General features: G+C 36.5%; 3 protein-coding genes across 7 annotated transcripts in view; 1 reads left to right on the forward strand and 2 right to left on the reverse strand.

The window, feature by feature from the left end:
- Positions 1–11,416, reverse strand: part of enpp6 (ectonucleotide pyrophosphatase/phosphodiesterase 6) — a 29,308-nt gene extending 17,892 nt beyond the window's left edge. The window contains exon 1 of one of the 2 annotated variants that reach the window (XR_015506924.1): positions 11,049–11,412. Coding sequence is in view for 1 of the 2 variants with exons in the window: in NM_001013527.2 (NP_001013545.2) it covers positions 11,049–11,346 (298 nt within the window). In the remaining variant the exon portion in view is untranslated. Of the gene's footprint in view, positions 1–11,048 lie in introns of both variants that reach the window. The other variant, NM_001013527.2, reaches the window with a different exon arrangement.
- The window catches only part of LOC147833832 (uncharacterized), an 863,518-nt gene that overhangs the window by 587,544 nt on the left and 253,974 nt on the right, over positions 1–22,000 (forward strand). The gene's annotated exons all lie outside the window — the stretch shown is intronic.
- Positions 19,109–22,000, reverse strand: part of irf2b (interferon regulatory factor 2b) — a 36,897-nt gene continuing 34,005 nt past the window's right edge. For 2 of the 4 annotated variants that reach the window (XM_087280435.1, XM_087280436.1), the window contains one exon: positions 19,109–20,042. In XM_087280435.1, coding sequence (XP_087136561.1) covers positions 19,770–20,042 — 273 coding nt within the window. In that variant the 3' untranslated portion in view covers positions 19,109–19,769. The remainder of the gene's footprint in view (positions 20,043–22,000) is intronic. The other 2 variants (NM_001320188.1, NM_001328374.1) reach the window with 1 other exon arrangement.

Consider the following 22,000-nt stretch of genomic DNA (forward strand, 5'->3'; position numbering starts at 1 on the left):
ATGGCTGGACACCATTCTGGAAATGGCCAAAACCCCTCTAAAACCAGGCTGGTCGACCAGCTAAAACCAGCCAATCAGCTTAGGCTGGTTTAAGCTGGATTTTTTTCAGCAGGGAAATGACACAGGAAACAGTAAACAAGAGGTCAAAAGCATGCCGCCTCTGAAATGTCAGCTCTGCTTTGTTAAAGGATTCTGGAGTTGAACGAGTCAGACTGATGAGGTGAAACCTTTCATAACAGAAGATTCATTTCCTCCCACAACAGACAGACTACTAAACATTCTGGCTCTGCAAACATCATCATTCAAAGATCTAAAAACGCCGAGCTTAGGAAATCAAACAAACAGACAGTGTTACTTTGACAGCGGTATGCTAATGCTGCTGATAAAGCACATCTCTTTGGAGTCGCTGTACTTTAGATCTAACGCCAAAACCCCAATGTTTCGGATTACATGGTTCTGCACGGTCTATGTAAAAGACTTGTAATATATAAAGCTGTTTGGAAATGTGTGATATTACAGGATCTGATATAAAAAGAGAAAACTAGTCCTATAAGCATTCACTAAAACAGAACTGCCACGCATTCAACAAACACAAAACACACTCGCAACTGCAAAGCAGCCTTGGCAAACACCCAGATCAGCCACTGTACAGTTCTGCATGGGCAAGCATGTTTAATTTGGGTGCCTTTGCCCAGTTTAATTTCCCATTTAACTTTAAATGAACTCTGAGATGTTAATGCTATATATTGTTGACTGATTGGATGGGAATAAATAATGCTTGTTTCATTTTGAACTGAGGAAGTTACATTTAATCTGCTGAATGTTCAGGCGTACACAGTGCAAAGAGCAGGCTCAGCGCTAACATTAAACAAATAGACGCAATCCTTTAATAACACACACTGCTATAAAACAATGAACGTGCCAAGAAACTTTGGACAGCGCTAAGAGCTCAACAAACTTCTAGAAAAGGTCACACTTCACAATACAGTTTCATCAGTTATCTACCTATTCAAAATGAGCTGAAACAACTTAATTCTTGTTTTTTTATTAGGACAACTTAATTTTTTTATATTCAGTCCACTTAAATTTGCTAAGCCGACTTAAGTCCTTCATGTTGCCACAACACAAATCACATTAATCATGATTGAACATTTACCACTGCATTAATAAAATCCAAATTCATGCCTATTAACATTAGTTATTGCACAGCGAGTTTAACATGAACTAACAATGAACAATTATTTTTTATTCATCAACAAACATAAATATTACTGTACTGTATAACTCGTTGTTTGTTCATTTTAATAAATACATCGGCTAATACAACCTTATTGTAAAGTGTTATCATTATAATTGAATTGTTAATTGTTATTATTTGCTATATTCTTATAGCTAGCCAGCAGCTAGCTCTCTGCAACTCTCACATGGGGCCCATCATACACCCGGTGCAAGGCGTGACGCAATTGTTGTTTGCTAGTTTCAGCTCGGCGCAAGAGTCCTTTTGACGTTTTTCACCACGCTGTTTAAATAGCAAATGCACCATGGCATGATGCAACTAGCTCTTAAAGGGAATGGCAGATGAGACTCTGATTGGTTTATTCTCAAAACACACATATAACTCATTAAGAGAATAAGTTCAACCCTGTTAGACCATGCGCCACGGTGCAAAGCGGATTTTTTCATCCTAAAAATAGCAAAAGTGGATTCAGACACGCCCTTAATGCATTTGCGCCCTGCGCTTTAGACTTTGCACCTGGATCATCGAAATAGAGCCTATGGTCGCCCACAGAGGCTAAGCTAAGCACCTGGATCGGAGACCACATGGGAAAGCTAGTTTGCTGCCAGAAGTGGTGTTAATGAGACCAGCATGGGGATAACTCAAACTGCAGACTGTGTGGGTCCTATCGTCCCGGTATATTGAAGGGGACTCTATACTGCTCAGTAAGCACCGTCTTTCAGATGAGACGTTAAACTGAGGTCCTGACTCTCTGTGGTCGATGTTTCCCAGGGATGGGTTGCAGCTGGAAGGGTATCCGCTATGTAAAACATATGCTGGATAAGTTGGCGGTTCATTCCACTGTGGCCACCCCAAATTAATAAAGGGACTAAGCCGTAAAAGAAAATGAATGAATTTATTTATCATTTGTTTTAGATATATATATTTTATATAAACATTCATTTATTTTCCTTTGACTTAGTCTATTTATTCATCAGGGGTTGCCACAGCGGAATGAACCGATATGGTACCATATGTTTTACACAGCGGATGCCCTTCCAGCTGAAACCCAGTACTGGGAAACACCCACACACTCACATTCACACACATACACTAGGGCCAATTTAGTTCATTGAATTCACCTATGGCGCATGTCTTTGGATTGTGGGGGAAACCCGAGCGCCTGGAGTTTCCACACAGAAACGCCAACTGACCCAGTCGGAACTCAAACCAGTGACCTTCATGCTGTGATGCGGCAGTGCCAACCACTGAGCCACCATGTCGCACTTTTTAATTGTTTACTTTTTACTTTTTGAACTTTTTGAAGATAAAACATCGCTATTGTTGCGTCTGAAAAATGAATATAAACATGGCAAGTCTTTTATGCACAAAAAAACTGTAAATGACAACATTTTAAATGTTTAAATGTGCAAGAAACATTATCAGTAGTTTGTATTATAAAATAAACATGACATAAATTTGTGATAAAGTGCAGGTTCGTTATTCATTTTGAAAATCAGCAATAGATTTTGTATTATGAATTAATTCAAGTATCAAGAGATTGCAAATCAGAATCAAATACACATCTGAATCGAGGCTCAGCCCTTTTGTAACTTATTTGATAATAATAAATGTAAAAAATTATTTGTTAAATATGAGTTAGTAATGTCTTTTCAATGACATTAATGTAAGCTCTTCTCAGACTGGGGTAAGGGGTCGGGTAGACGTCCCTCACGGTGTCCCAGATTTACCCTCATTGTTTGGATCTGGAGCTCAGTTTGACAGCAGACTGTCTTCTGAAGCTTTGTGGAGAAGAGAATGAGCCCAAACAAAACAACTGCCATCAGCAAAGAGCTGAAGCGTTGGTTGTGAGCTCTGTGATTGGTGGAGGGGGGCCAAAGCGGGTGTGCCTTTGTTATCATGAAGGCTGGTGGTGGACAGACAACACTACACTACACCACACACTATCAGCATGTGATTCAGCAGCCAGATTCACCTGAGTCAACTGAGCCAACATGATCAGATTGTACAAAACGGACAGAAAGTTTTCAAATTGAATGCTTGTCCAATTTTTGCATATTTTGATTTATTTGGACATAAAATGGGATGGAGGATGTACAGAGACATTTTGAGAAATAAAAACAAGTAAACTTTTCTTATGTATATATAAGGCAGAATTATTAGCCCCCTTTTGTTTTTTTCTTTCTTTTTTGAATATTTCCCAAATGATGTTTAACAGAGCAAGGAAATGTTCACAGTATGTCTGATAATATTTTTTTCTTCTGGAGAAAGTCTTATTTGTTTTCTTTCGGCTAGAATAAAAGCAGTTTTTAATTTTTTAAAAGCCATTTTAAGGACAAAATTATTAGCCCCTTTAAGCTATTTTTTTTCAATAGTCTACAGAACAAACTATTGTTATAAAATACTTGCATAAATACCCTAACCTGCCTAATTAACCTAAATAACCTAGTTAAGCCTTTAAATGTCACTTTAAGCTGTATAGAAGTATCTTGAAATACATCTAGTAAAATATTATTTATTGTCATCACGGCAAAGATAAAATAATTCAGTTATTAGACATGAGTTATTAAAACTATTATATTTAGAAATGTGTTAAAAAAAACTCTCTGTTTAACAAAAAAATGGGGAAAAAATAAACAGGGGTGCTAATAATTCTGACTTCAACTGTATGTATATGTATGTATATATATATATATATATATATATATATATATATATATATATATATATATATATATATATATATATATATATATAGCAAATTTACACTAAAGGGATAGTTCACTCAAAAATGAAAATGTACTCATCATGTACTAACCCTTTAGTGGTTATCTAAAATAAGATGTTATATATATATATATATATATATATATATATATATATATATATATATATATATATATATATATATATATATATATATATATATAATATAGTGCAAAAGTTTTAGGCCAATAATAAACCATAGGTTATTTTACTGATGGTATATTCAATTCAATTCATGTTTATTTCTGTAGTGTTTCTACAATGTAGATTGTGTCAAAGCCGCTTCACGTAGAAGTTCTAGTAAATTGAAACTGTGTCAGTCCAGTTTAGTTCAGTTCAGTGTGGTCTAAAGTTCACATATAACAGATATACAGTGCATCCGGAAAGTATTGATGGCGCTTCAATTTATCCACATTTTTTTATGTTACAGCCTTATTCCAAAATGGATTAAATTCACTTATTTCCTCAAAATTCTACACACAACACCCCATAATGACAATGTAAAAAAAGAGTTTTGATATTGTTGCAAATTTATTAAAAGTAAAAACCCTGAAAACTCACATGTGCATCAGTATTCACAGCCTTTGCTGTGCAGCTCTAAAATGAGCTCAGGTACATTCTGTGTCCACTGATCATTCTTGAGATGTTTCAGCAGCTTCATTGGAGTTCACCTGTGGTCAATTCAGTTGATTGGACATGATTTGAAAAGGCATACACCTCTCTATATAGAGTCCCAGGGTTGACATGTCAAAGCACAAACCAAGCATGAAGACAAAGGAATTGTCTGTAGACCTCCAAGACAGGATTGTCTCAAGGCACGCACAAGGCTGGGGAAGGTTGCAGAAAAAAAATTCTGCTGCGGTCTCCATCATCCGTTAATGGAAGATGTTTGGAACCACCAGGACTCTTCCTAGAGCTGGCCGGCCATCTAAGCTGAGTGATCAGGGGAGAAGGGCCTTAGTCAGGGAGTTGATAAATAACTCGATGGTCACTCTGTCTGTGCTCCAGCGCTCTTCTGTGGAGAGAAGAGAACCTTACAGAAGGACCATCTGTGCAGCAATCCACCAATCAGGCCTGTATGGTAGAGTGGCCAGACGGAAGCCACTCCCTACTGGAAATTTGCCAAAAGGCATCTGAAGGACTCTCAGACCAGGCTAATACCATGTGAAGCATGGTGGTGGCAGCATCATGCTGTGGGGATGTTTTTCAGCAGCAGGAACTGAAAGACTAGTCAGGATAGAGGGAAAGATGAATGCAGCAATGTACAGAGACATCCTGAATGAAGACCTGCTTCAGAGTGCTCTTGACCTCAGACTGGGGCGACGGTTCATCTTCCAGCAGAACAACGACCCAAAGCACACCGCCAAAATATCAATGGAGTGGCTTCACAATGACTCAGTGAATGTCCTTGAGTGGCCCAGCCAGAGCCCAGACCTAAATCATATTGAACATCTCGGGAGAGATCTAAAAAATGACTGTACACCGTCACTTCCCACCCAACCCGATAGAGCTTGAGAGGTGCTGCAAGAGGAATGGGCAAAAATTCCCAAAGACAAGTGAGACAAGCTTGTGGAATCATATTCAAAAGACTTGAGACTGTAATTGCTGCCAAAGGTGCATCAACAAAGTGATGAGCAAAGGCTGTGAATACTGATGCACATGTAATTTTTCAGCTTGATTTATATTAGGTTAAATTGTTTAAGACATGTGAAAGACTATGTTGGAGACAGGTCCTGGTTTGAGCTGCATTTTTACCAGTGCTAGCAATATTGCCTGCATTGATGGAATCAACCCAAGCTCATTCTGAAAACGTAGCCCCGCGGACGTTTCTGGAGACTGCGATTTACGTGGCCGGAGGTACGTAAAGGCCGCGTTTAGTTTTTTTCGAGCGAACGCTGCGGGGCGGTGGCCCCGGAGAAGGAGCCGGCCGCGGTGGACGACGACCGGGATCGAGTCTGGGGAACAGCAGGTTCCGGAAATCAGGTAAGACGAAAAATGGAATCCGAAAAATAAGGGCGAGAACGCGGCGGGATCCGAAAACGCGGTCGAAATCGAAGACGAGGGCTTTTGCTTTTTTATTTTTTCTGGACGGCTTTTGCGAACCGTCGCTCAGGTTTAGAGAAGGAGGAGGAGGAGGAAGAGGAGGGCGGCCGAGTTAGCAGATCCGGCGGCTTTTCGCGCGAGAACGGCACGGGCGCGAACGGCGCGCGCTCCCGAGAGGCGCCTGAGACGCGAAAAAGCGCGCACAGCGGCCTCTCATGGATCCGCGAAAACAAAAACCGCTCGAATACGTACCTCTCGGGACGTGAATCGCGGTCCACAGAAACGTCTGCGGGGCTACGTTTCCACAATGAGCCCGGGTTGGATGGAATTGTTAATGTGGAAAAGTACAAGTAGGTTTTAATCCATTATCCAATTCCTTCTGGAAAGGACTTCAGTGGTGATATTAGGATTGGTAATATTCAGGTCGGGACTTTGTTGAGGCCATTTCATGAATATCTGTGTTTCCTCTTACTCCAAATATGATTTTTCACTCTATTAGCAGTGTGTTTGGCATATTTATCATGCTGAAAAATAAAACAACTGTCAATGAGGTGCTCTCTAGAAGGAATTTCATGATGGAGTAAAACCTGTCTGTGCTTTTCAGCATTCACAATCTCATCCACTCTGATAACATTGCCAAGAGCGCCGGCAGAAATGCAGATCAAACCAGCCTCCAGTATGTTTCACTGAAGGCCAAAAGCTCTCATTCTTCCATCTCTGTCCAACTCTGTATGCCAAGAAGACAATTATATTATTAACATAGTATTTTATGTTTAATTAATGATAAAAGGATCATGTTTAACAATTAATTTTCCTGCAAACTATAATTTAGTTTTATTTATTTATTTATTTTCACAAAAGTACTTAAAAGATTAGACTTTTTACTTGGATTTAATATCATTTCTAAATTTAATTTTAATTTAACTGACAAAAATCACTTCTCATAGACCTCATAGCATTCTCCTCCTGCTCCTTCTAAAGTCTCCCCTGCTCCTTCTTCTTTATACACACCCCTAGGTGTCTCTTTTTAACTCTTGACCATTTTTGAATAGGTTTTTAGTCTAAGGGGTCCTGCTATTCTTGGCTCTTAGCCCACTAGCTCATGTCAACAGAGATGTTACAGGTCTATGTCAGCAAAGTATAGATGCAACTTATGCAAAGGAACTAAGTGTTTACATACATTGTCATGATAGCATAATCACTTGATAATATGTTACTCATTCTAACTTCTGACACATATATAGCTTCATACAAGTATTTAACATATATAATCAGTGCTTTACATATTCAGTTATTCAACACAATCAGTCACTCAGCCTTCTCCTAGTGTTGCTCCTGTGCAGGCATACTCATCTTACACAGTATTTTTAACACACGCTGGCATGTTTGCTGCAAACACTACATGCATTTTGAGAAGAGAAAATTAGCCGCTTTACACTTAGAAAATACTTCACACAGAGAAAATAAAATCTACTTCAAATACAACAGCGATGCTGTAAAAACAACCTTGTGAAATAGTAAATAGTCACATTAAGCATTCACTGGAAGTTTATCGTTGGCTTTAAAACTCTAGCTGTGCATAGAGCCCATTGTAAATGTATTTGTATTGTACATTTGTAGTATTTATTTGTAAAATTTTATTATGATTGTATGTTTTTAAATGATTGATGTGAATGAAACGTGCTATTTCAGAAGTATTTTTTTTCTAAATATGTTTTTAGCAAAACAAAAGTATTAAAGCTGTATGTTCAATTGGGATGAGGACAATAACAGGGTTTGTACATTTGTAAAGTGTTTTTAATAAAGAAAAAAAAAAACATCTGAGGACCAAATGAATGGCATATTCCTTTCCAGAACAACTCACAGAAATCAACCATCATTAGATATTTTAGAGATGAAATACTTTTTATTCGCTGTATTTATGTTTTATTTCAGGGACAGATGATGTACATTTCTGCCAATGATTATACATTGTGCATATATAAATTATATAAGCCAAAATATATTAATAAATAAACAATCTGTTGTGACGTAGTGGTGCAGTGGTAGTGCTGTCGTCTCACAGCAAGAAGGTAGCTGGGTCGCTGGTTCGAGCCTCGGCTCAGTTGGCGTTTCTGTGTGGAGTTTGCATGTTCTCCATGCGTTCGCATGGGTTTCCTCCGGGTGCTCCGGTTTCCCCCACAGTCCAAAGACATGCGGTACAGGTGAATTGGGTAGGCTAAATTGTCCATAGTGTATGGGTGTGTTTGTGTGTGGATGTTTCCCAGAGATGGGTTGCGGCTGGAAGGGCATCCGCTGCGTTAAAACTTGCTGGATAAGTTGGCGGTTCATTCCGCTGTGGCTACCCCGGATTAATAAAGGGACTAAGCCGACAAGAAAATGAATGAATGAATGAATGAATAAACAATCTGTCATCTAAAAATAAATTGTCTTTAGATATTCTGGTACTTGAGCAAGCTGTTTGTCTGCAGTCATTGTGCAGAAGGACTCATCAGTCCCCCCAAATCAATGGCTCTATTCAGACAATAATGAAGGAGCAGATCCAACACAACTCTGCTGTTCTGTGGTAAGAGTAACTTAAACGACCTTTACACTCTTCTAGAATGTTCTAGAAATACCAGAGCGCCAACAGGGACAGTGTTTGTATAAGGTTTGCAAGCATGTGGTCTTAATTAAACGCTAGGAGTTGGTAGCCTAGATTCAACATTCCTGAAAGTAATTAAAGCCATAGAAGTTCAATGCCATTCATTCATTTTCTTTTCGGCTTGGTCCCTTTATTATTCTGGGGTCACCACAGCGCCAACTTATCCAGCATATGTTTTACGCAGCAGATAATGTTCCAGATTGTGGTAAAGTTAGACGTTTGACATTCACTAAACACTCGGTTTCAAACCAATTAAATTCCTTGCTCCTGTTATATTTGAGCCAAAAATAGTTTGGATAGGCATAAATATGTGCCCCTTATGTTACACAAGGCAACAAAGACATAACTGTAAAAAAAACAAAGCTTGTGCATCATAGGGAACATTATTTAGGCAATTTCAGAGTTGATTTGAATATTTTATCTCAATTGGTGTCAGTTTAATTAATTTAGGTGTTTACAGTGTATGCGATATACTCAGTGGTGTAAAGTAACTAATTACAAATACTCAAATTACTGTAATTGAGTAGTTTTTTTACTAAGTAGTTTTAAAAATGTGTACTTTTACTTTTACTTGAGTTCATTTTTAGTGCAGTATCTGTACTCTTACTCCACTACTTTCCTTCAACCTGCAGTCACTACTATATTATTTAGCTGCAACTTGCCTCAACACACCAGCACGGATGTTTCTAGAAAGCCTAGTAAGAGATTGATTAGCTAGCCCAGGTATGTCAAATTGGGATTGGAACTAAACTTTGCAGGACACCAGCCCTCCAGGACCGAGTATGGGCACCCCTGGATTAGATGCATGTCACTGATGAGAAGATGAAGGATATTTACTGTATGATGACCGTAAATTGCCTTAAACACCCAGCAGACACAAGACGTCAACATACCGTCAGATTAAAATTGTACCCTAACGTCGTGGAGACGCTACATTTTGTTTGGAAATGAAAATCGGGTTTACAACTGAACTCAACGTCAGGCCGATGTCAATGTCCAACGTCCAACCTAAAACCAACCAAATATCAACATCTAATGATGTTACAGCTTGACGTTGTGTTGACGTTACCACTATGACGTCTATCAGACGTTGAATTTTGGTTGCCATAACTGATGAATAAATGTCAGTATTTGATGTCAATAGGATGTTGGTTTAAGATGTTGGCTCGACACTGGATTTTGGTCACTTTCTAACAACCTAAAATCAACCAAATATCAACATCATTTGACGTCATTATTGGACATCAAAATAATGTTGTCCTTAGACGCTGACTAGACATTGAATTTTGGTCACCTGACATCACAACCTAAATCTGACCTAATATTAACATCTTATGACATTGTGTGGCTGCTGGGCAATAACTAAATGCACTACAGAATGTTACGTTTACACACATCCACAAATTACATGTAAATGCATCAGCTTTTAACAGCATAATACTCACTACTCATGAGTACTTTTAAAAGGGATACTTTTTGCTCCTACTTTGAGTAAGATTTACAACAGGTACTTTTACTCTACTCACACTACATTTTTAGGCAAGTAATGGTACTTTTACTTAAGTATGCTTTTTCAGTACTCTTTCCACCACTGGATATACTGAAAATATGGATCCAGTACATGTATATAAAATCATTATCAAATCATCTTGTGCATTATAGACAATAATATTCTGACAATTTTAGAGTTGATTTGAATATTTTATCTCAACTGGTGTCAGTTTAATTTACTTTTACCATGTTTACATTAAAATATATTTTAAAAATATTATAAAATTAATAAAGTGCTAAGTCCAGAAACAGTCTTGTGCAAAAATTGTTTTCCTGAACATTTTGGTACCGGTTTTATTGTATAATTTAATGTGGTTGAATTGTTTAATTCATTCGTATGGTAATTTTGTTTTGTTTTTTATCGAGAAATTAAGCCTTGTGCAACATAAGGGGCACATATTTATGCCTATCCGACCCATTTTTATTTTTGGGCTCAAACTATAACAAGAGAAAAGAATTTAAATGGTTTGAAACCGAATGTCTAATGAATGTCAAACTTTACCGTGGTTCCCTTCCAGCTAAATCTCTGGGAAACATCCATACACACTAACACTCATACGCTACGGACAATTTAGCCTACCTAATTCACTTCTACCGCATGCATTTGGACTGTGGAGGAAACCGGAGCACACTCACACGAACGCAGGAAACGCAGCAAGTCCACACAGAAATGCCAACTGACCCAGTAGAGGCTCGAACCGAAGACCTTCTTGCTGTGAGGCGACTACCTACTGTGCCACCGCGTCGCCTCAATGCCATTCAATAGTTCAGCTTTCTATATGCAGAATTGCTCTGTCAGAAACTCACCGGTCATTAGAGAGTAGTAGTTCGGATAGGACAGACTCGGGAAGTCTGGAGTCAGGTAATCCACTTTGACGCCGTTTTCCACGATCTCTCGAAAGCCGGGCAAGTTGTGTAAATCGTCCATATAATCGTGGCGGAATCCGTCGATCAGAAACACCAGGAGTTTGCGGTTTGCGTCGCACTGTCGGCACAGGAGGAGGATGAAGAGGGTGTAGATTTTGAGGAGTGTTCGAGTCATGATGCTGCTGTCCTGAGAGAGACTGACTGACTGAGAGACCGAGAGAGAGATGGACACACTCATCTGCTGATTCAGGATAAACTCTCCATCTGATGGGCCGCTCACTCACTCACTAAGCGGACAGAAACTAAATAACACCGCGGGAGAGAGAGAGGAAGAACTTCTGATACTCCAATCATGCCACGCTATTTTTTAGGGGGAGGGATACATTTTGTATATTATAGCCTAATATTATATTCGTTCATTCATTTTCTTATCGGCTTAGTCCCTTAGTTAATCCGGGGTCGCCACAGCGGAATGAACCGCCAACTTATCCAGCAAGTTTTTACGCAGCAGATGCCCTTCCAGCCGCAACCCATCTCTGGGAAATAATATATTATATATTTTATTATATATAATTTGGCCATTATATTATATTATATATAATTTGGGATTTGGGGAGTGGCGATCCATCAGCGAAGTCGGGGGCTTTGGGGAGGTCGTGATGGAGGGGCACTTTCATTTTGAGGGGGCACTAATAATAGTGACTTTATAATTGGTTTTTAACTAAATTAAACACTGCTTTCAAGCTAAAATAAAACAAATAAGACTTTATCTAGAAGAAAAAAAATTATAGGAAATACTGTGAAAAATCATTTGGGAAATATTTGAAAAAGAAAAAAATCCCAGAGGGCAAATTTTGAAATAGTGTAGTCCAGAGGTTCTCAAACTTTTTTCCATCAAGTACCACCTCAGAACAAAAATTGTCTCTCCAAATAGCAGTATATTGAAATAAAGTAGCGTAGTAGGCCCAGTAAAGCAGCTTCAACTCTGCACAGTTAAAAAACATGGCAGATTACCTCAGAAATATAGGCTATATGTCATATATGGCATATTATATACATAATTTTTTATACATTTTGAAATATATGTAGCATGTACATGACATATTTCATTCCTCCACGTACCACTAGTGGTGTACCACAGTTTGGGAACCACTGTAGTCAATATCTGAACTGAAGTAGATCAAATAAGTTTTTCAACTTTGTCCAAAGGCAAGAATATATTGAAGTCAGCTGTTTTTGTATAGTTTTAGGATAATTTTGACTCATGTCATCAGATTGATGTGATGACTTTAGTCAGAAATACTGCACAACTGCCAATAGGGGAGATTAGACTAGAAGAATAGAGATAAGAAGCGAACACAGAAATAGGAAGAGGTTGAATAAAGTGAACATTTTAGCAGCAATTAATCAGATATTTAATGGTTTATGTTCTGTATACGTGCCATAAACCAAAAGTCCAATTAACATTAACATATTCATGATAATAGCCAGAACAAACTAACACCTTTGTTCATGTTTCATGAAGATTTTAATCCTTGATTTTACCCTCAAAGTGATAGTTTACAACACCAACAATTAACATTCTGTTGAAATTTTCTAACCTTCCACTTGTTTTAAACTCGACTTTCTTCTGTTGTACGCAAAATAAAGACATTTTGAAGAATGTTAAAACTGACTCCCACAGTAGGCTATGTTTTTCCTACTATGGAAATCGGTTTACAGGTTTTAGCTAGCCTGCTAAAAAATCCAGCTTAATCCAGCCTAGGCTGGTTGGCTGGTTTTAGCTGGTAGACCAGCCTGGTTTTGGGGGGGTTTTGGCCATTTCCAGGCTTGTTTCCAGCCATTTCCAGCCTGGTCTTAGCTGGTCAAGCTGCAAAATGACCAGCCAAATCCATATAAAACCAGCTTGATCATCCTGGTTTAAGCTGAACATAGCTGGTTTTGGCTGGACTCCCAGCCTGACTAGGCTGGTTTAGATGGTTATCTCCCAGCCTGACCAGCTAAGACCAGGCTGGAAATGGGCAAAACCCCTCTAAAACCAGGCTGGTCGACCAACTAAAACCAGCCTAGGCTGGTTTAAGCTGGATTTAGCAACAGTGTAGGTTTTAAATATATTTTGTATTTTTGGTTGATGGTAGCAAAACCAAATGTTTTGTGTCACGTCCCCATCTAGTGGTAGCCTACATTTGGTAAATTTGGGGTAAAGATGGTTTACTCAAACAGACTTTGTCTTTAATAATATCATTTTATTTAATTATTTTTTGCTAATGCTAATCAGGAAATATTAGCAGCTAGTGACAACACAACATCTTTCAGTCTATTAAATAGTTGTAATGTTGTTTTGATGTTGAACTTGCGATTTCAGTAGCGTGGTAAACAAAACGATATGACTGTGTCACAAGTTCAAACTGTTCAAAAATGAACAAATATGTGAACACAACTTTACCTCAGACCACCTTGAGGTAGCCTAAAGTGTGGCATTTCAACTCCCGCTCCAACTTTCTCGAACACAACAGAAGATACACTGTAGGAGTATCATATAATACCTGCATTGTTAGAACAACTTTGTTTATTATATATATATATATATATATATATATATATATATATATATATATATATATATATATATATATATATATATATATATATATATATATCTTTTTTCACAGTGTGAGTTGTACTGATAAGGTTGTTGAAGTCTCTCAGTCTGTTTACCTTCACTCCCATTCAGTGGTTATTTAACATGCGGATTCCTGAGATGTTTGAAGTCAGCTGATCCGGGTGTGAGCACAGCTGAAGCTCAACAGAAGGTCAGTCCTTTGGCCAAGTTCAATATTGTATAATTCAGATAAGCTAACTTGCTATTGTTACTTCAGGCCGGGTTTGTGAAACACCTGCGTTAAATGTTTATTGGCTTCCGGAGAACACTAGCATCTCACTTCATTTCGGTTTCCAGAAAGTTTGAACTTTGTAACTTGAAAATGTTCGCCTTTACATGTACAGTACGCAGCAGCTGGTTTAAAAGGATAGTTCACCCACATATGGAAAATGCTCACCATTTCAAATTCTCACTTACAGTGAGAGGGGTCTGGATGCAGACCTGGTGCAGTGCAATCTGAGCTGCATCCAATGATTTTTAATGTACTTACCTAACCCCGCCCCTAACCCTACCCGTCAGTGTGACGTCACTCACTCCATTAAGAGCATTGTGTCTGACATTGCATCGCTGAGTGATGCAATCTCAGCTGCATCATAAAGGCTGCATCCAGATACTATTGGCTCATACTCAATGTTTTTTTGTATATTTTCCGTCGTCAAGCAGAAACAAAAATACTATGGAGATCATTCCCCATTATTCTTCAGTATACCTTCCTCTGTGTTAAGCAAAACGGTTTAAAACAACTTGAGGATGAGTAAATGATTATACAACTTTCTTTTTTTTTTTGTTGATGAACTAGGTTTGCTCTACATAATGATCTGCACTGACCTCTTGCGCCTGGAAATGTTTAAAACACCCCTACTGGACTGAACCTGAAGTGTCTTTACTCTACCGCTAGGCTGTGCAATAACCTCAGCTTGATGATCTCATTAAAGACTCAAGTGCGCAGAAAAATAGAAAAACACAAGAAAAGCAGATATAACACAGCAGTTAACCACATTATAGCTGGATTCAGTACATAATGGCAAATCTATGTTTATGTATGGAGGGCAAGTTATACAAAATTAAATCATATATATATATATATATATATATATATATATATATATATATATATATATATATATATATATATATATATATATATATATATATATATATATGTATATATACACATATACAGTTTAAGTCAGAATTAATAGCCCCCCTCCCCCTGAATTATTAGCCCCTGATTATTTTTCCCCCATTCAACAGAGAAGATTTTTTCAACAGATTTTAAAGTGACATTTAAAGGTTTAACTAGGTTAATTAGCTTAACTAATTAGTTTAGGGTAATTAAAAAAGTTATTGTATAATGATGGTTTGTTCTGTAGACAGTAAAAAAATTAGCTTAAAGGGGCTAATAATATTGACCTTAAAATGGTTCATAAAAAATTAAAAACTGCTTTTATTCTAGCTGAAATAAAACAAATAAAACTTTCTCAAGAAGAAAAAATATTATCAGACATACTGTGAAAATTTTCTTGCTCTGGAAATATTTAAAAAAGAAGAAAATTCAAAGGGAGGCTAATAATTCTGTTTTGAGCTGTATATATATATATATATATATATATATATATATATATATATATATATATATATATATATATATATACATACATACATACACTAGTGTTTGTCGCTAGAGCACCTTTTGGGGTCAGAGGAGTGAGGTTTACCTGCATAGCACTTTGCTAGCTGACCTCCATCACTCACACACACACGCACGAACGCACGCATGCAAGCACACACACACACACACACACGTTTGTTTTTGTGAAAAGTGGGGACATTACATAGGTTTTATTCATTTTATGCAGACCAAACCGTATATTGCCCTCACCCCACCCCACCCCTAAACCCTACCATCACAGGAGACTGTGCAGCTTTACTCTCTGATTAAACTCATTCTGTAGGATTTATAAGCATTTTGAGAAATGAGGTCATCACCAATGTCCTCATATTTCACCTCCTTTTTGTAATACCCGTGTCATACCCATGTCATTATACAGATTTGTGTCCTGATATGTCACAAAAACACGTACACACACACACACACACATATATATATATATATATATATATATATATATATATATATATTTATATATATATATATATATATATATTATTACATAATATATAAATTAAATAATTACATAAATAAATATTTCAATAAATAAACTTATATTTTAAACTTATAATTGATAATATGTAGTTTAATTATTAAAAGCATTAATAATATATCGTTAAACATTTATTCATAAATATGTAATTATTTAATTATACACACACACACACACACACATATATATATATATATATATATATATATATATATATATATATATATATATATATATATATATATATATATATATACATATATAGTTAGGTGAGTTGTTTAATTATTTATATATTTACCAACAGCTGTAACAAGAAAATGAAATGAGGAAATAATTAAATACATAAATGGAAAAAAAACATTACTATATATATAAGTAATGTAATTTTTGAAAGTATAATTAATATAGAAACAGTATAATGTTATAAATATACACACACAAGCCCCGGCTGGGTCAGTTGGCATTTCTGTGGGGAGTTTGCATGTTCTTTAACTTTAACTTACCTTGGGGAACAGTTTTTCATATATATGTATGAGTGTATGTACGGTATGTATAATGGGAAATATGATATATACAGTTGTGCGTGGTGTTTGCAGCTGTGTGGTGATGATCTGCTTTGTTTGTTGTTGTCATAGTGACCCAGGTGCAATTAGGGTTGAATTAAGAAGAGCAAATGAAACCATAAGACGCACACACACACACACACGCACACACAGGGCAGATCACTTTACACACAACAGAGCATGAGTTGTGTTCAAACCTGCTAAATAAGAGACATTACAGCACATTCTTTTATCAGCTTCTACACTGGAGGGGAAATCTGCGATATAAATAAATGTGATACATGAAGGCTTTCATGAAACTGTTTCTTTTTGAGGACCGACTGTTATAGAGTTTGAAGTTATATAGATTTTTTCTTGGTGCATATTAATAATAATAATAATAAACATACAGTTACTTAAGTTTACTTATTACTATTTTTAAAAGGCTAAAATTAAGCTCAGTGTAACCTAAAAGTTATTTTTTAATCCTCTCTATATCTAAATTATATCTTCTCCTCAGTGTCAGTATATTGCGCACTTTCCTCTGTTTAAAACCAAGAACAGACGCAATGTACACATCGCAAACAAGTGCACAACATACTGAAACTGAGAAGAAACTGTTGAATAAAGCCGCTATTTTAGTTTTTTGAGTGCACAAAAGTATTCTCAACACTTGAATATATTCAGTGTCACAATAGGACATGAGCAATATACTGACACTGAGAATAAGAAATTGTCGAATAAAGTCGTTATTTCTGTTTTATGTGCACCCAAAAGTATTCTTGTCACTTTTTTCATTGTCACACTTGAATGTGTGCAATAAACTGACACTGAGGAGAAGAAACTGTCGAAAAAAGTAGTTATTTTAGTTTTTGTGCGCACAAATTAAATCTCGTAACTAAAATATATTCAGTGTCACACTTAAAAGTGCGCAATATACTGACACTAAGATGATACTGTCGAACTAATTTGTTATTTTGTGCAATGTGCGCACAAGAAATCTCGTGACTAAAATATATTCAGTGTAAAACTTAAAAGTGTGCAATATACTGACACTGAGGAGAAGAAACTGTTGAAAAAAGTAGTTATTTTAGTTTTTGTGCGCACAAATGAAATCTTGTAATTAAAATATATTCAGTGTCACACTTAAAAGTGCACAATTTACTGACACTGAGATGATACTGTCGAACTAATTTGTTATTTTTGTGCAATGTGCGCACAAGAAATCTCATGACTAAAATATATTCTGTGTAAAACTTAAAAGTGTGCAATATACTGACACTGAGGAGAAGCATCTATTAAATAAAGTCATTATTTTAGTTTTTTGAGCACACAAAAGTATTGACGTCACTTGAATGTATTCAGTGTCACACTTGAACGTGCACAATATACTGACACTGAGAAGAAGAAACTGTTAAAGTCATTACTTTTGTTTTATGTGTGCACAAAGTATTGTCAAAACATATATATTCAGTGTCACGCTTAAACGTGCGCAATATACTGACACCGAAAGGATACTGTCGAACTAATTCGTTATTTTTGTGCAATGTGCGCACAAAATAAATCTCGTAACTAAAATATATTCAGTGTCAAACTTAAAAGTGCGCAATATACTGACACAGAAAGGATACTAGCGAACTAATTCATTATTTTGGTGCAATGTGCGCACAAAATAAATCTCGTAACTAAAATATATTCAGTGTCAAACTTAAAAGTGCGCAATATACTGACACTGAAAGGATACTAGCGAACTAATTCATTATTTTGGTGCAATGTGCGCACAAAATAAATCTCGTAACTAAAATATATTCAGTGTCAAACTTAAAAGTGCGCAATATACTGACACTGAGAAGAATCTATTGAATAAGTCATTATTTTTGTTTTTTGTCCGCACAAAAGTATTGTCGTCACTCGAATATATTCTGTGTCACGCTTAAACGTGTGCAATATACTGACACCGAGAAGGTACTGTCGAATTAACTCGCTATTTTGTGCAATGTGCGCACAAAAGAAATCTCGTAACTTAAATAAATTCAGTGTAACAATAAAACGTGAGCAATATACTGACACTGAGGAGAAGAAACTGTCAAATGTAATCATTATTTTTGTTTTATATGCTTACCAAAGTATTCTCGTAACTAAAGTCATTACTTTTGTTTTATGTGGTAGCACAAAGTATTGTCGAAACATATATATTCAGTGTCACGCTTAAATGTGCGCAATATACTGACACTGAGAAGGTACTGTCGAATTTACTATTATTGTGCAATGTGCGCACAAAAGAAATCTCGTAACTTAAATTCAGTTTAACAATACAACGTGAGCAGTATACTGACACTGAGGAGAAGAAACTGTCGAATAGAGTAGTTATTTTTGTTTTATGTGCTTACCAAAGTATTCTCGTAACTTTGTTTTGTGGTATTTTTCTGCACTTTGAAGTTTCACGCTTTGTTATGTCGTTTATGCAAATTAAAAAATATTAAATGCATAAATATACTTTGGTGTATATACTCATGCTCACTTTGTTGTTGTTTATACATATGTACAATAAACTAGCCACTGTAAAGGACTCATTTTAATGAGTTCTCAAATATAAATACACAGATAAAAAAAAGAGCAAGAGCCCGAATCTGACCAAACAGCATCTGTCATTTATTCTTATGATCGCATGATATTTTTTTTACACCAGAATCTTGAGGAAAATAATTAAAGAAGCCCTTGTACTTTTACAAAGATCAGAAAGGCACAACACACACATTATCAGGGACAAACAAAGACAAGCAGGACGTCCTTACCTTCACATATACAGTAGAAAGAGACACATTAAAAGATACGTTTGACTTAAAAACAAAACAAATTATAAACACAAGTGCTTTTGTTTCTCGTCATAAAAAAACAAACAAACAAACTCACACAGGATTTTCTTACGTCATCGTGTAAAATGGCATCTATCCGTTGCATAAGATATAAAAATATATTCGCTCAAGACGGGATAAGTTACGATTACGCGGTTTTACCAGCGCACATAAACATCGAAAAGTCACTGATTATGGCGGCCAGTGCTCATCCATAAGGTGCTAAAGGCAATTAGGCAATGATCCCACTATATATACACATTCACAATGGCTTCAGATCAGCGTGCGGATACGCCGCGCTCCAAATCTCCCTGAATTTTGCGCTCACACATCCCGCCCCATCTGGGAGTTCTGGGTTACCTCTTATGGGATGGTCTCGTGAGCTGGTAGGTCCTGTAAGGATGGTAGTGTCGTAGTCAAGTCGACTGGAATCACCCTCAGCAGCTCTTGACGGAGGATTTGGACACGTCCGAGGTCTTCATGATGACGCTGGCCCGTTTCTCGTGGGCTGTCGCTTGGCCCGAGGGACCGGGTTTGTGGGACGGTGTGGGGAAGAGGCTCCAGGATGTCCCGACAGCGAAGGGCAGCGGCGAGTCTTGGACGGTGGTGATCTTGAAGTTGGGTTTGTCTGGAGAAATGAAGGAGGACATGCCGGGCAGAGGGAAACGCATCTTTTTGTCTTCGTTGCGGAATATTAAGGCCTGGATCCGCTGCAGGATGAAAACACAGCGATGTTAGCAATCTCGAAGGCAAGATGAAGGAATAAATTGTTTTGTTGCACTAGCGTTTTTAAGCATGAAAGGTCTAAGTAGTATTTTCATATACTGTAAAAACTATTGTATTTCGGGGTTTTTTTGCGTTTATTTTTGCTTTTTTTCATTTGCATTGTGGGACTTTGATGTTCAAAAGTTTAAAAAAAGTTACATTTACTGACATTTAAAATATTTTAAGTGATATATTGTCTAGGATGGTGTTGTAAATTATGATACAGAAGCCTGATAATAAACGGACAGTACCTTTTTTGCTTTTTTAAGGACTTAACTATACAATAAGGACTTCATTTATATAAACTGCTACGAGTGTTATATTGCGATTATACAACAGTTCAACAGCATAACCGTTGTGTATAAAAAGAAAATCAAACACAGAGAGTCTAAAAAATCCTTTTGAATGAGGAACTACTTTCTTCCGCTCTTTATTCACCTCTGCAGCTGACATCAGAACAGCAGAAACCGTTACTAATTCACCGACGTCACTTTATAGCTAGTGTGTGAATGATTCTCTAGCGTAATGTCTAAAGTGATAACAAAACAGGTGATTTTCCTCACATTATTATTATTTTAGATTATCAGGCTGAACAGCATGAAATGCCATCAGTCTACAGAGATGTCCTAGTATTTCTCTGTTGCAATCGTAAGATCACAATAATTAACCATGAAAAAGCCAAAGCAAAGCAAACACTACCAGATTACTATGGTATAAATACAGCACTACAACATACAAAAGAGAGAAATTGACTAAGAATGTCACTTACCTGTTATGTAATAATAATTTAATCAGCTCTAATCTGAAATTTGTGTTTTGAGTTTTTCTCCCCTAAGCACTTATTATGCAGTCTCTGTCGCCATCTTGTGGCGGAACGTCAACCCTCTTTGCTCTGCTCAGTATGACAGCCGCTGACACGCTGCCTCTCCGAAATTATAAATATTAAAAATAGGCACTATCCTAAACTGCATAATTGCAATCTACACAACTACATCCTCGCCAAAAAGCCTCAAAAGTACATTATGTTGTCCAACAGTTGCAATATTTGTCAAACTGTTGTGATTTGTTGATCTGCTGCCAATATGTGGGTAGTGTTATACACATTGGTGAAGAGCTGTTGCTATCAGCCAATCAGATTAGAAAAACAGAGAACTTTTGTATTAAAAAAAAATATATATATATATATATATATATTTATATATATATATATATATATATATATATTTTTTTTTTTTTTTAATTTCTTCATATTTGTTATTACGTTTATTTTTTATGTTTTGTTCTTCTACAAACTCCTTTAGGGATCGTGGATTAAAAATTATATTAATTTTTTAAATATATACATTTTTATTTTTTATTTATATTTTAACTTATTTATATATATTGGCATGAGGAACATTTGCATGCGACAAATGATCAAAATATTATCACAGTGGGCATTTAAAGTCAGTATTTTAGGTTCAAGTCAATTTATGCTCTAGAAAGGCCAGAGGGACCAGAAAGAGGTCAAAGATCTACTGAGGAAATATATCACATACACAAACACACACACACACACACACACAGACACACACACACACACACACACACACACACACACACACACACACACACACACACACACACACACTTCAGTCATTATTCACTGCCACTATTGTTTCTGCTGAGTGAATTATGTGGACGCACACACTATCATCACACTGCAGGACCTGCGGCTTCCTGACCGCATGTGGAGGAAAAGACATAAAAACCTAAAGAACAAAAACTATAGTATAATATAGCTAAAAGATAAAGCCAAGACATTCAAATTATATATTTATATTTTAAGTCCAAATTTAATTATCATTCATTCATTTATTTATTCATTTTCGGCATAGTAACTTATTTGTCAGGGGTCGCCACA

Source organism: Danio rerio, chromosome 14 (assembly GCF_052040795.2).
Source record: "Danio rerio strain M-AB ecotype USA chromosome 14, GRCz13ab, whole genome shotgun sequence".
Taxonomy (NCBI): domain Eukaryota; kingdom Metazoa; phylum Chordata; class Actinopteri; order Cypriniformes; family Danionidae; genus Danio; species Danio rerio.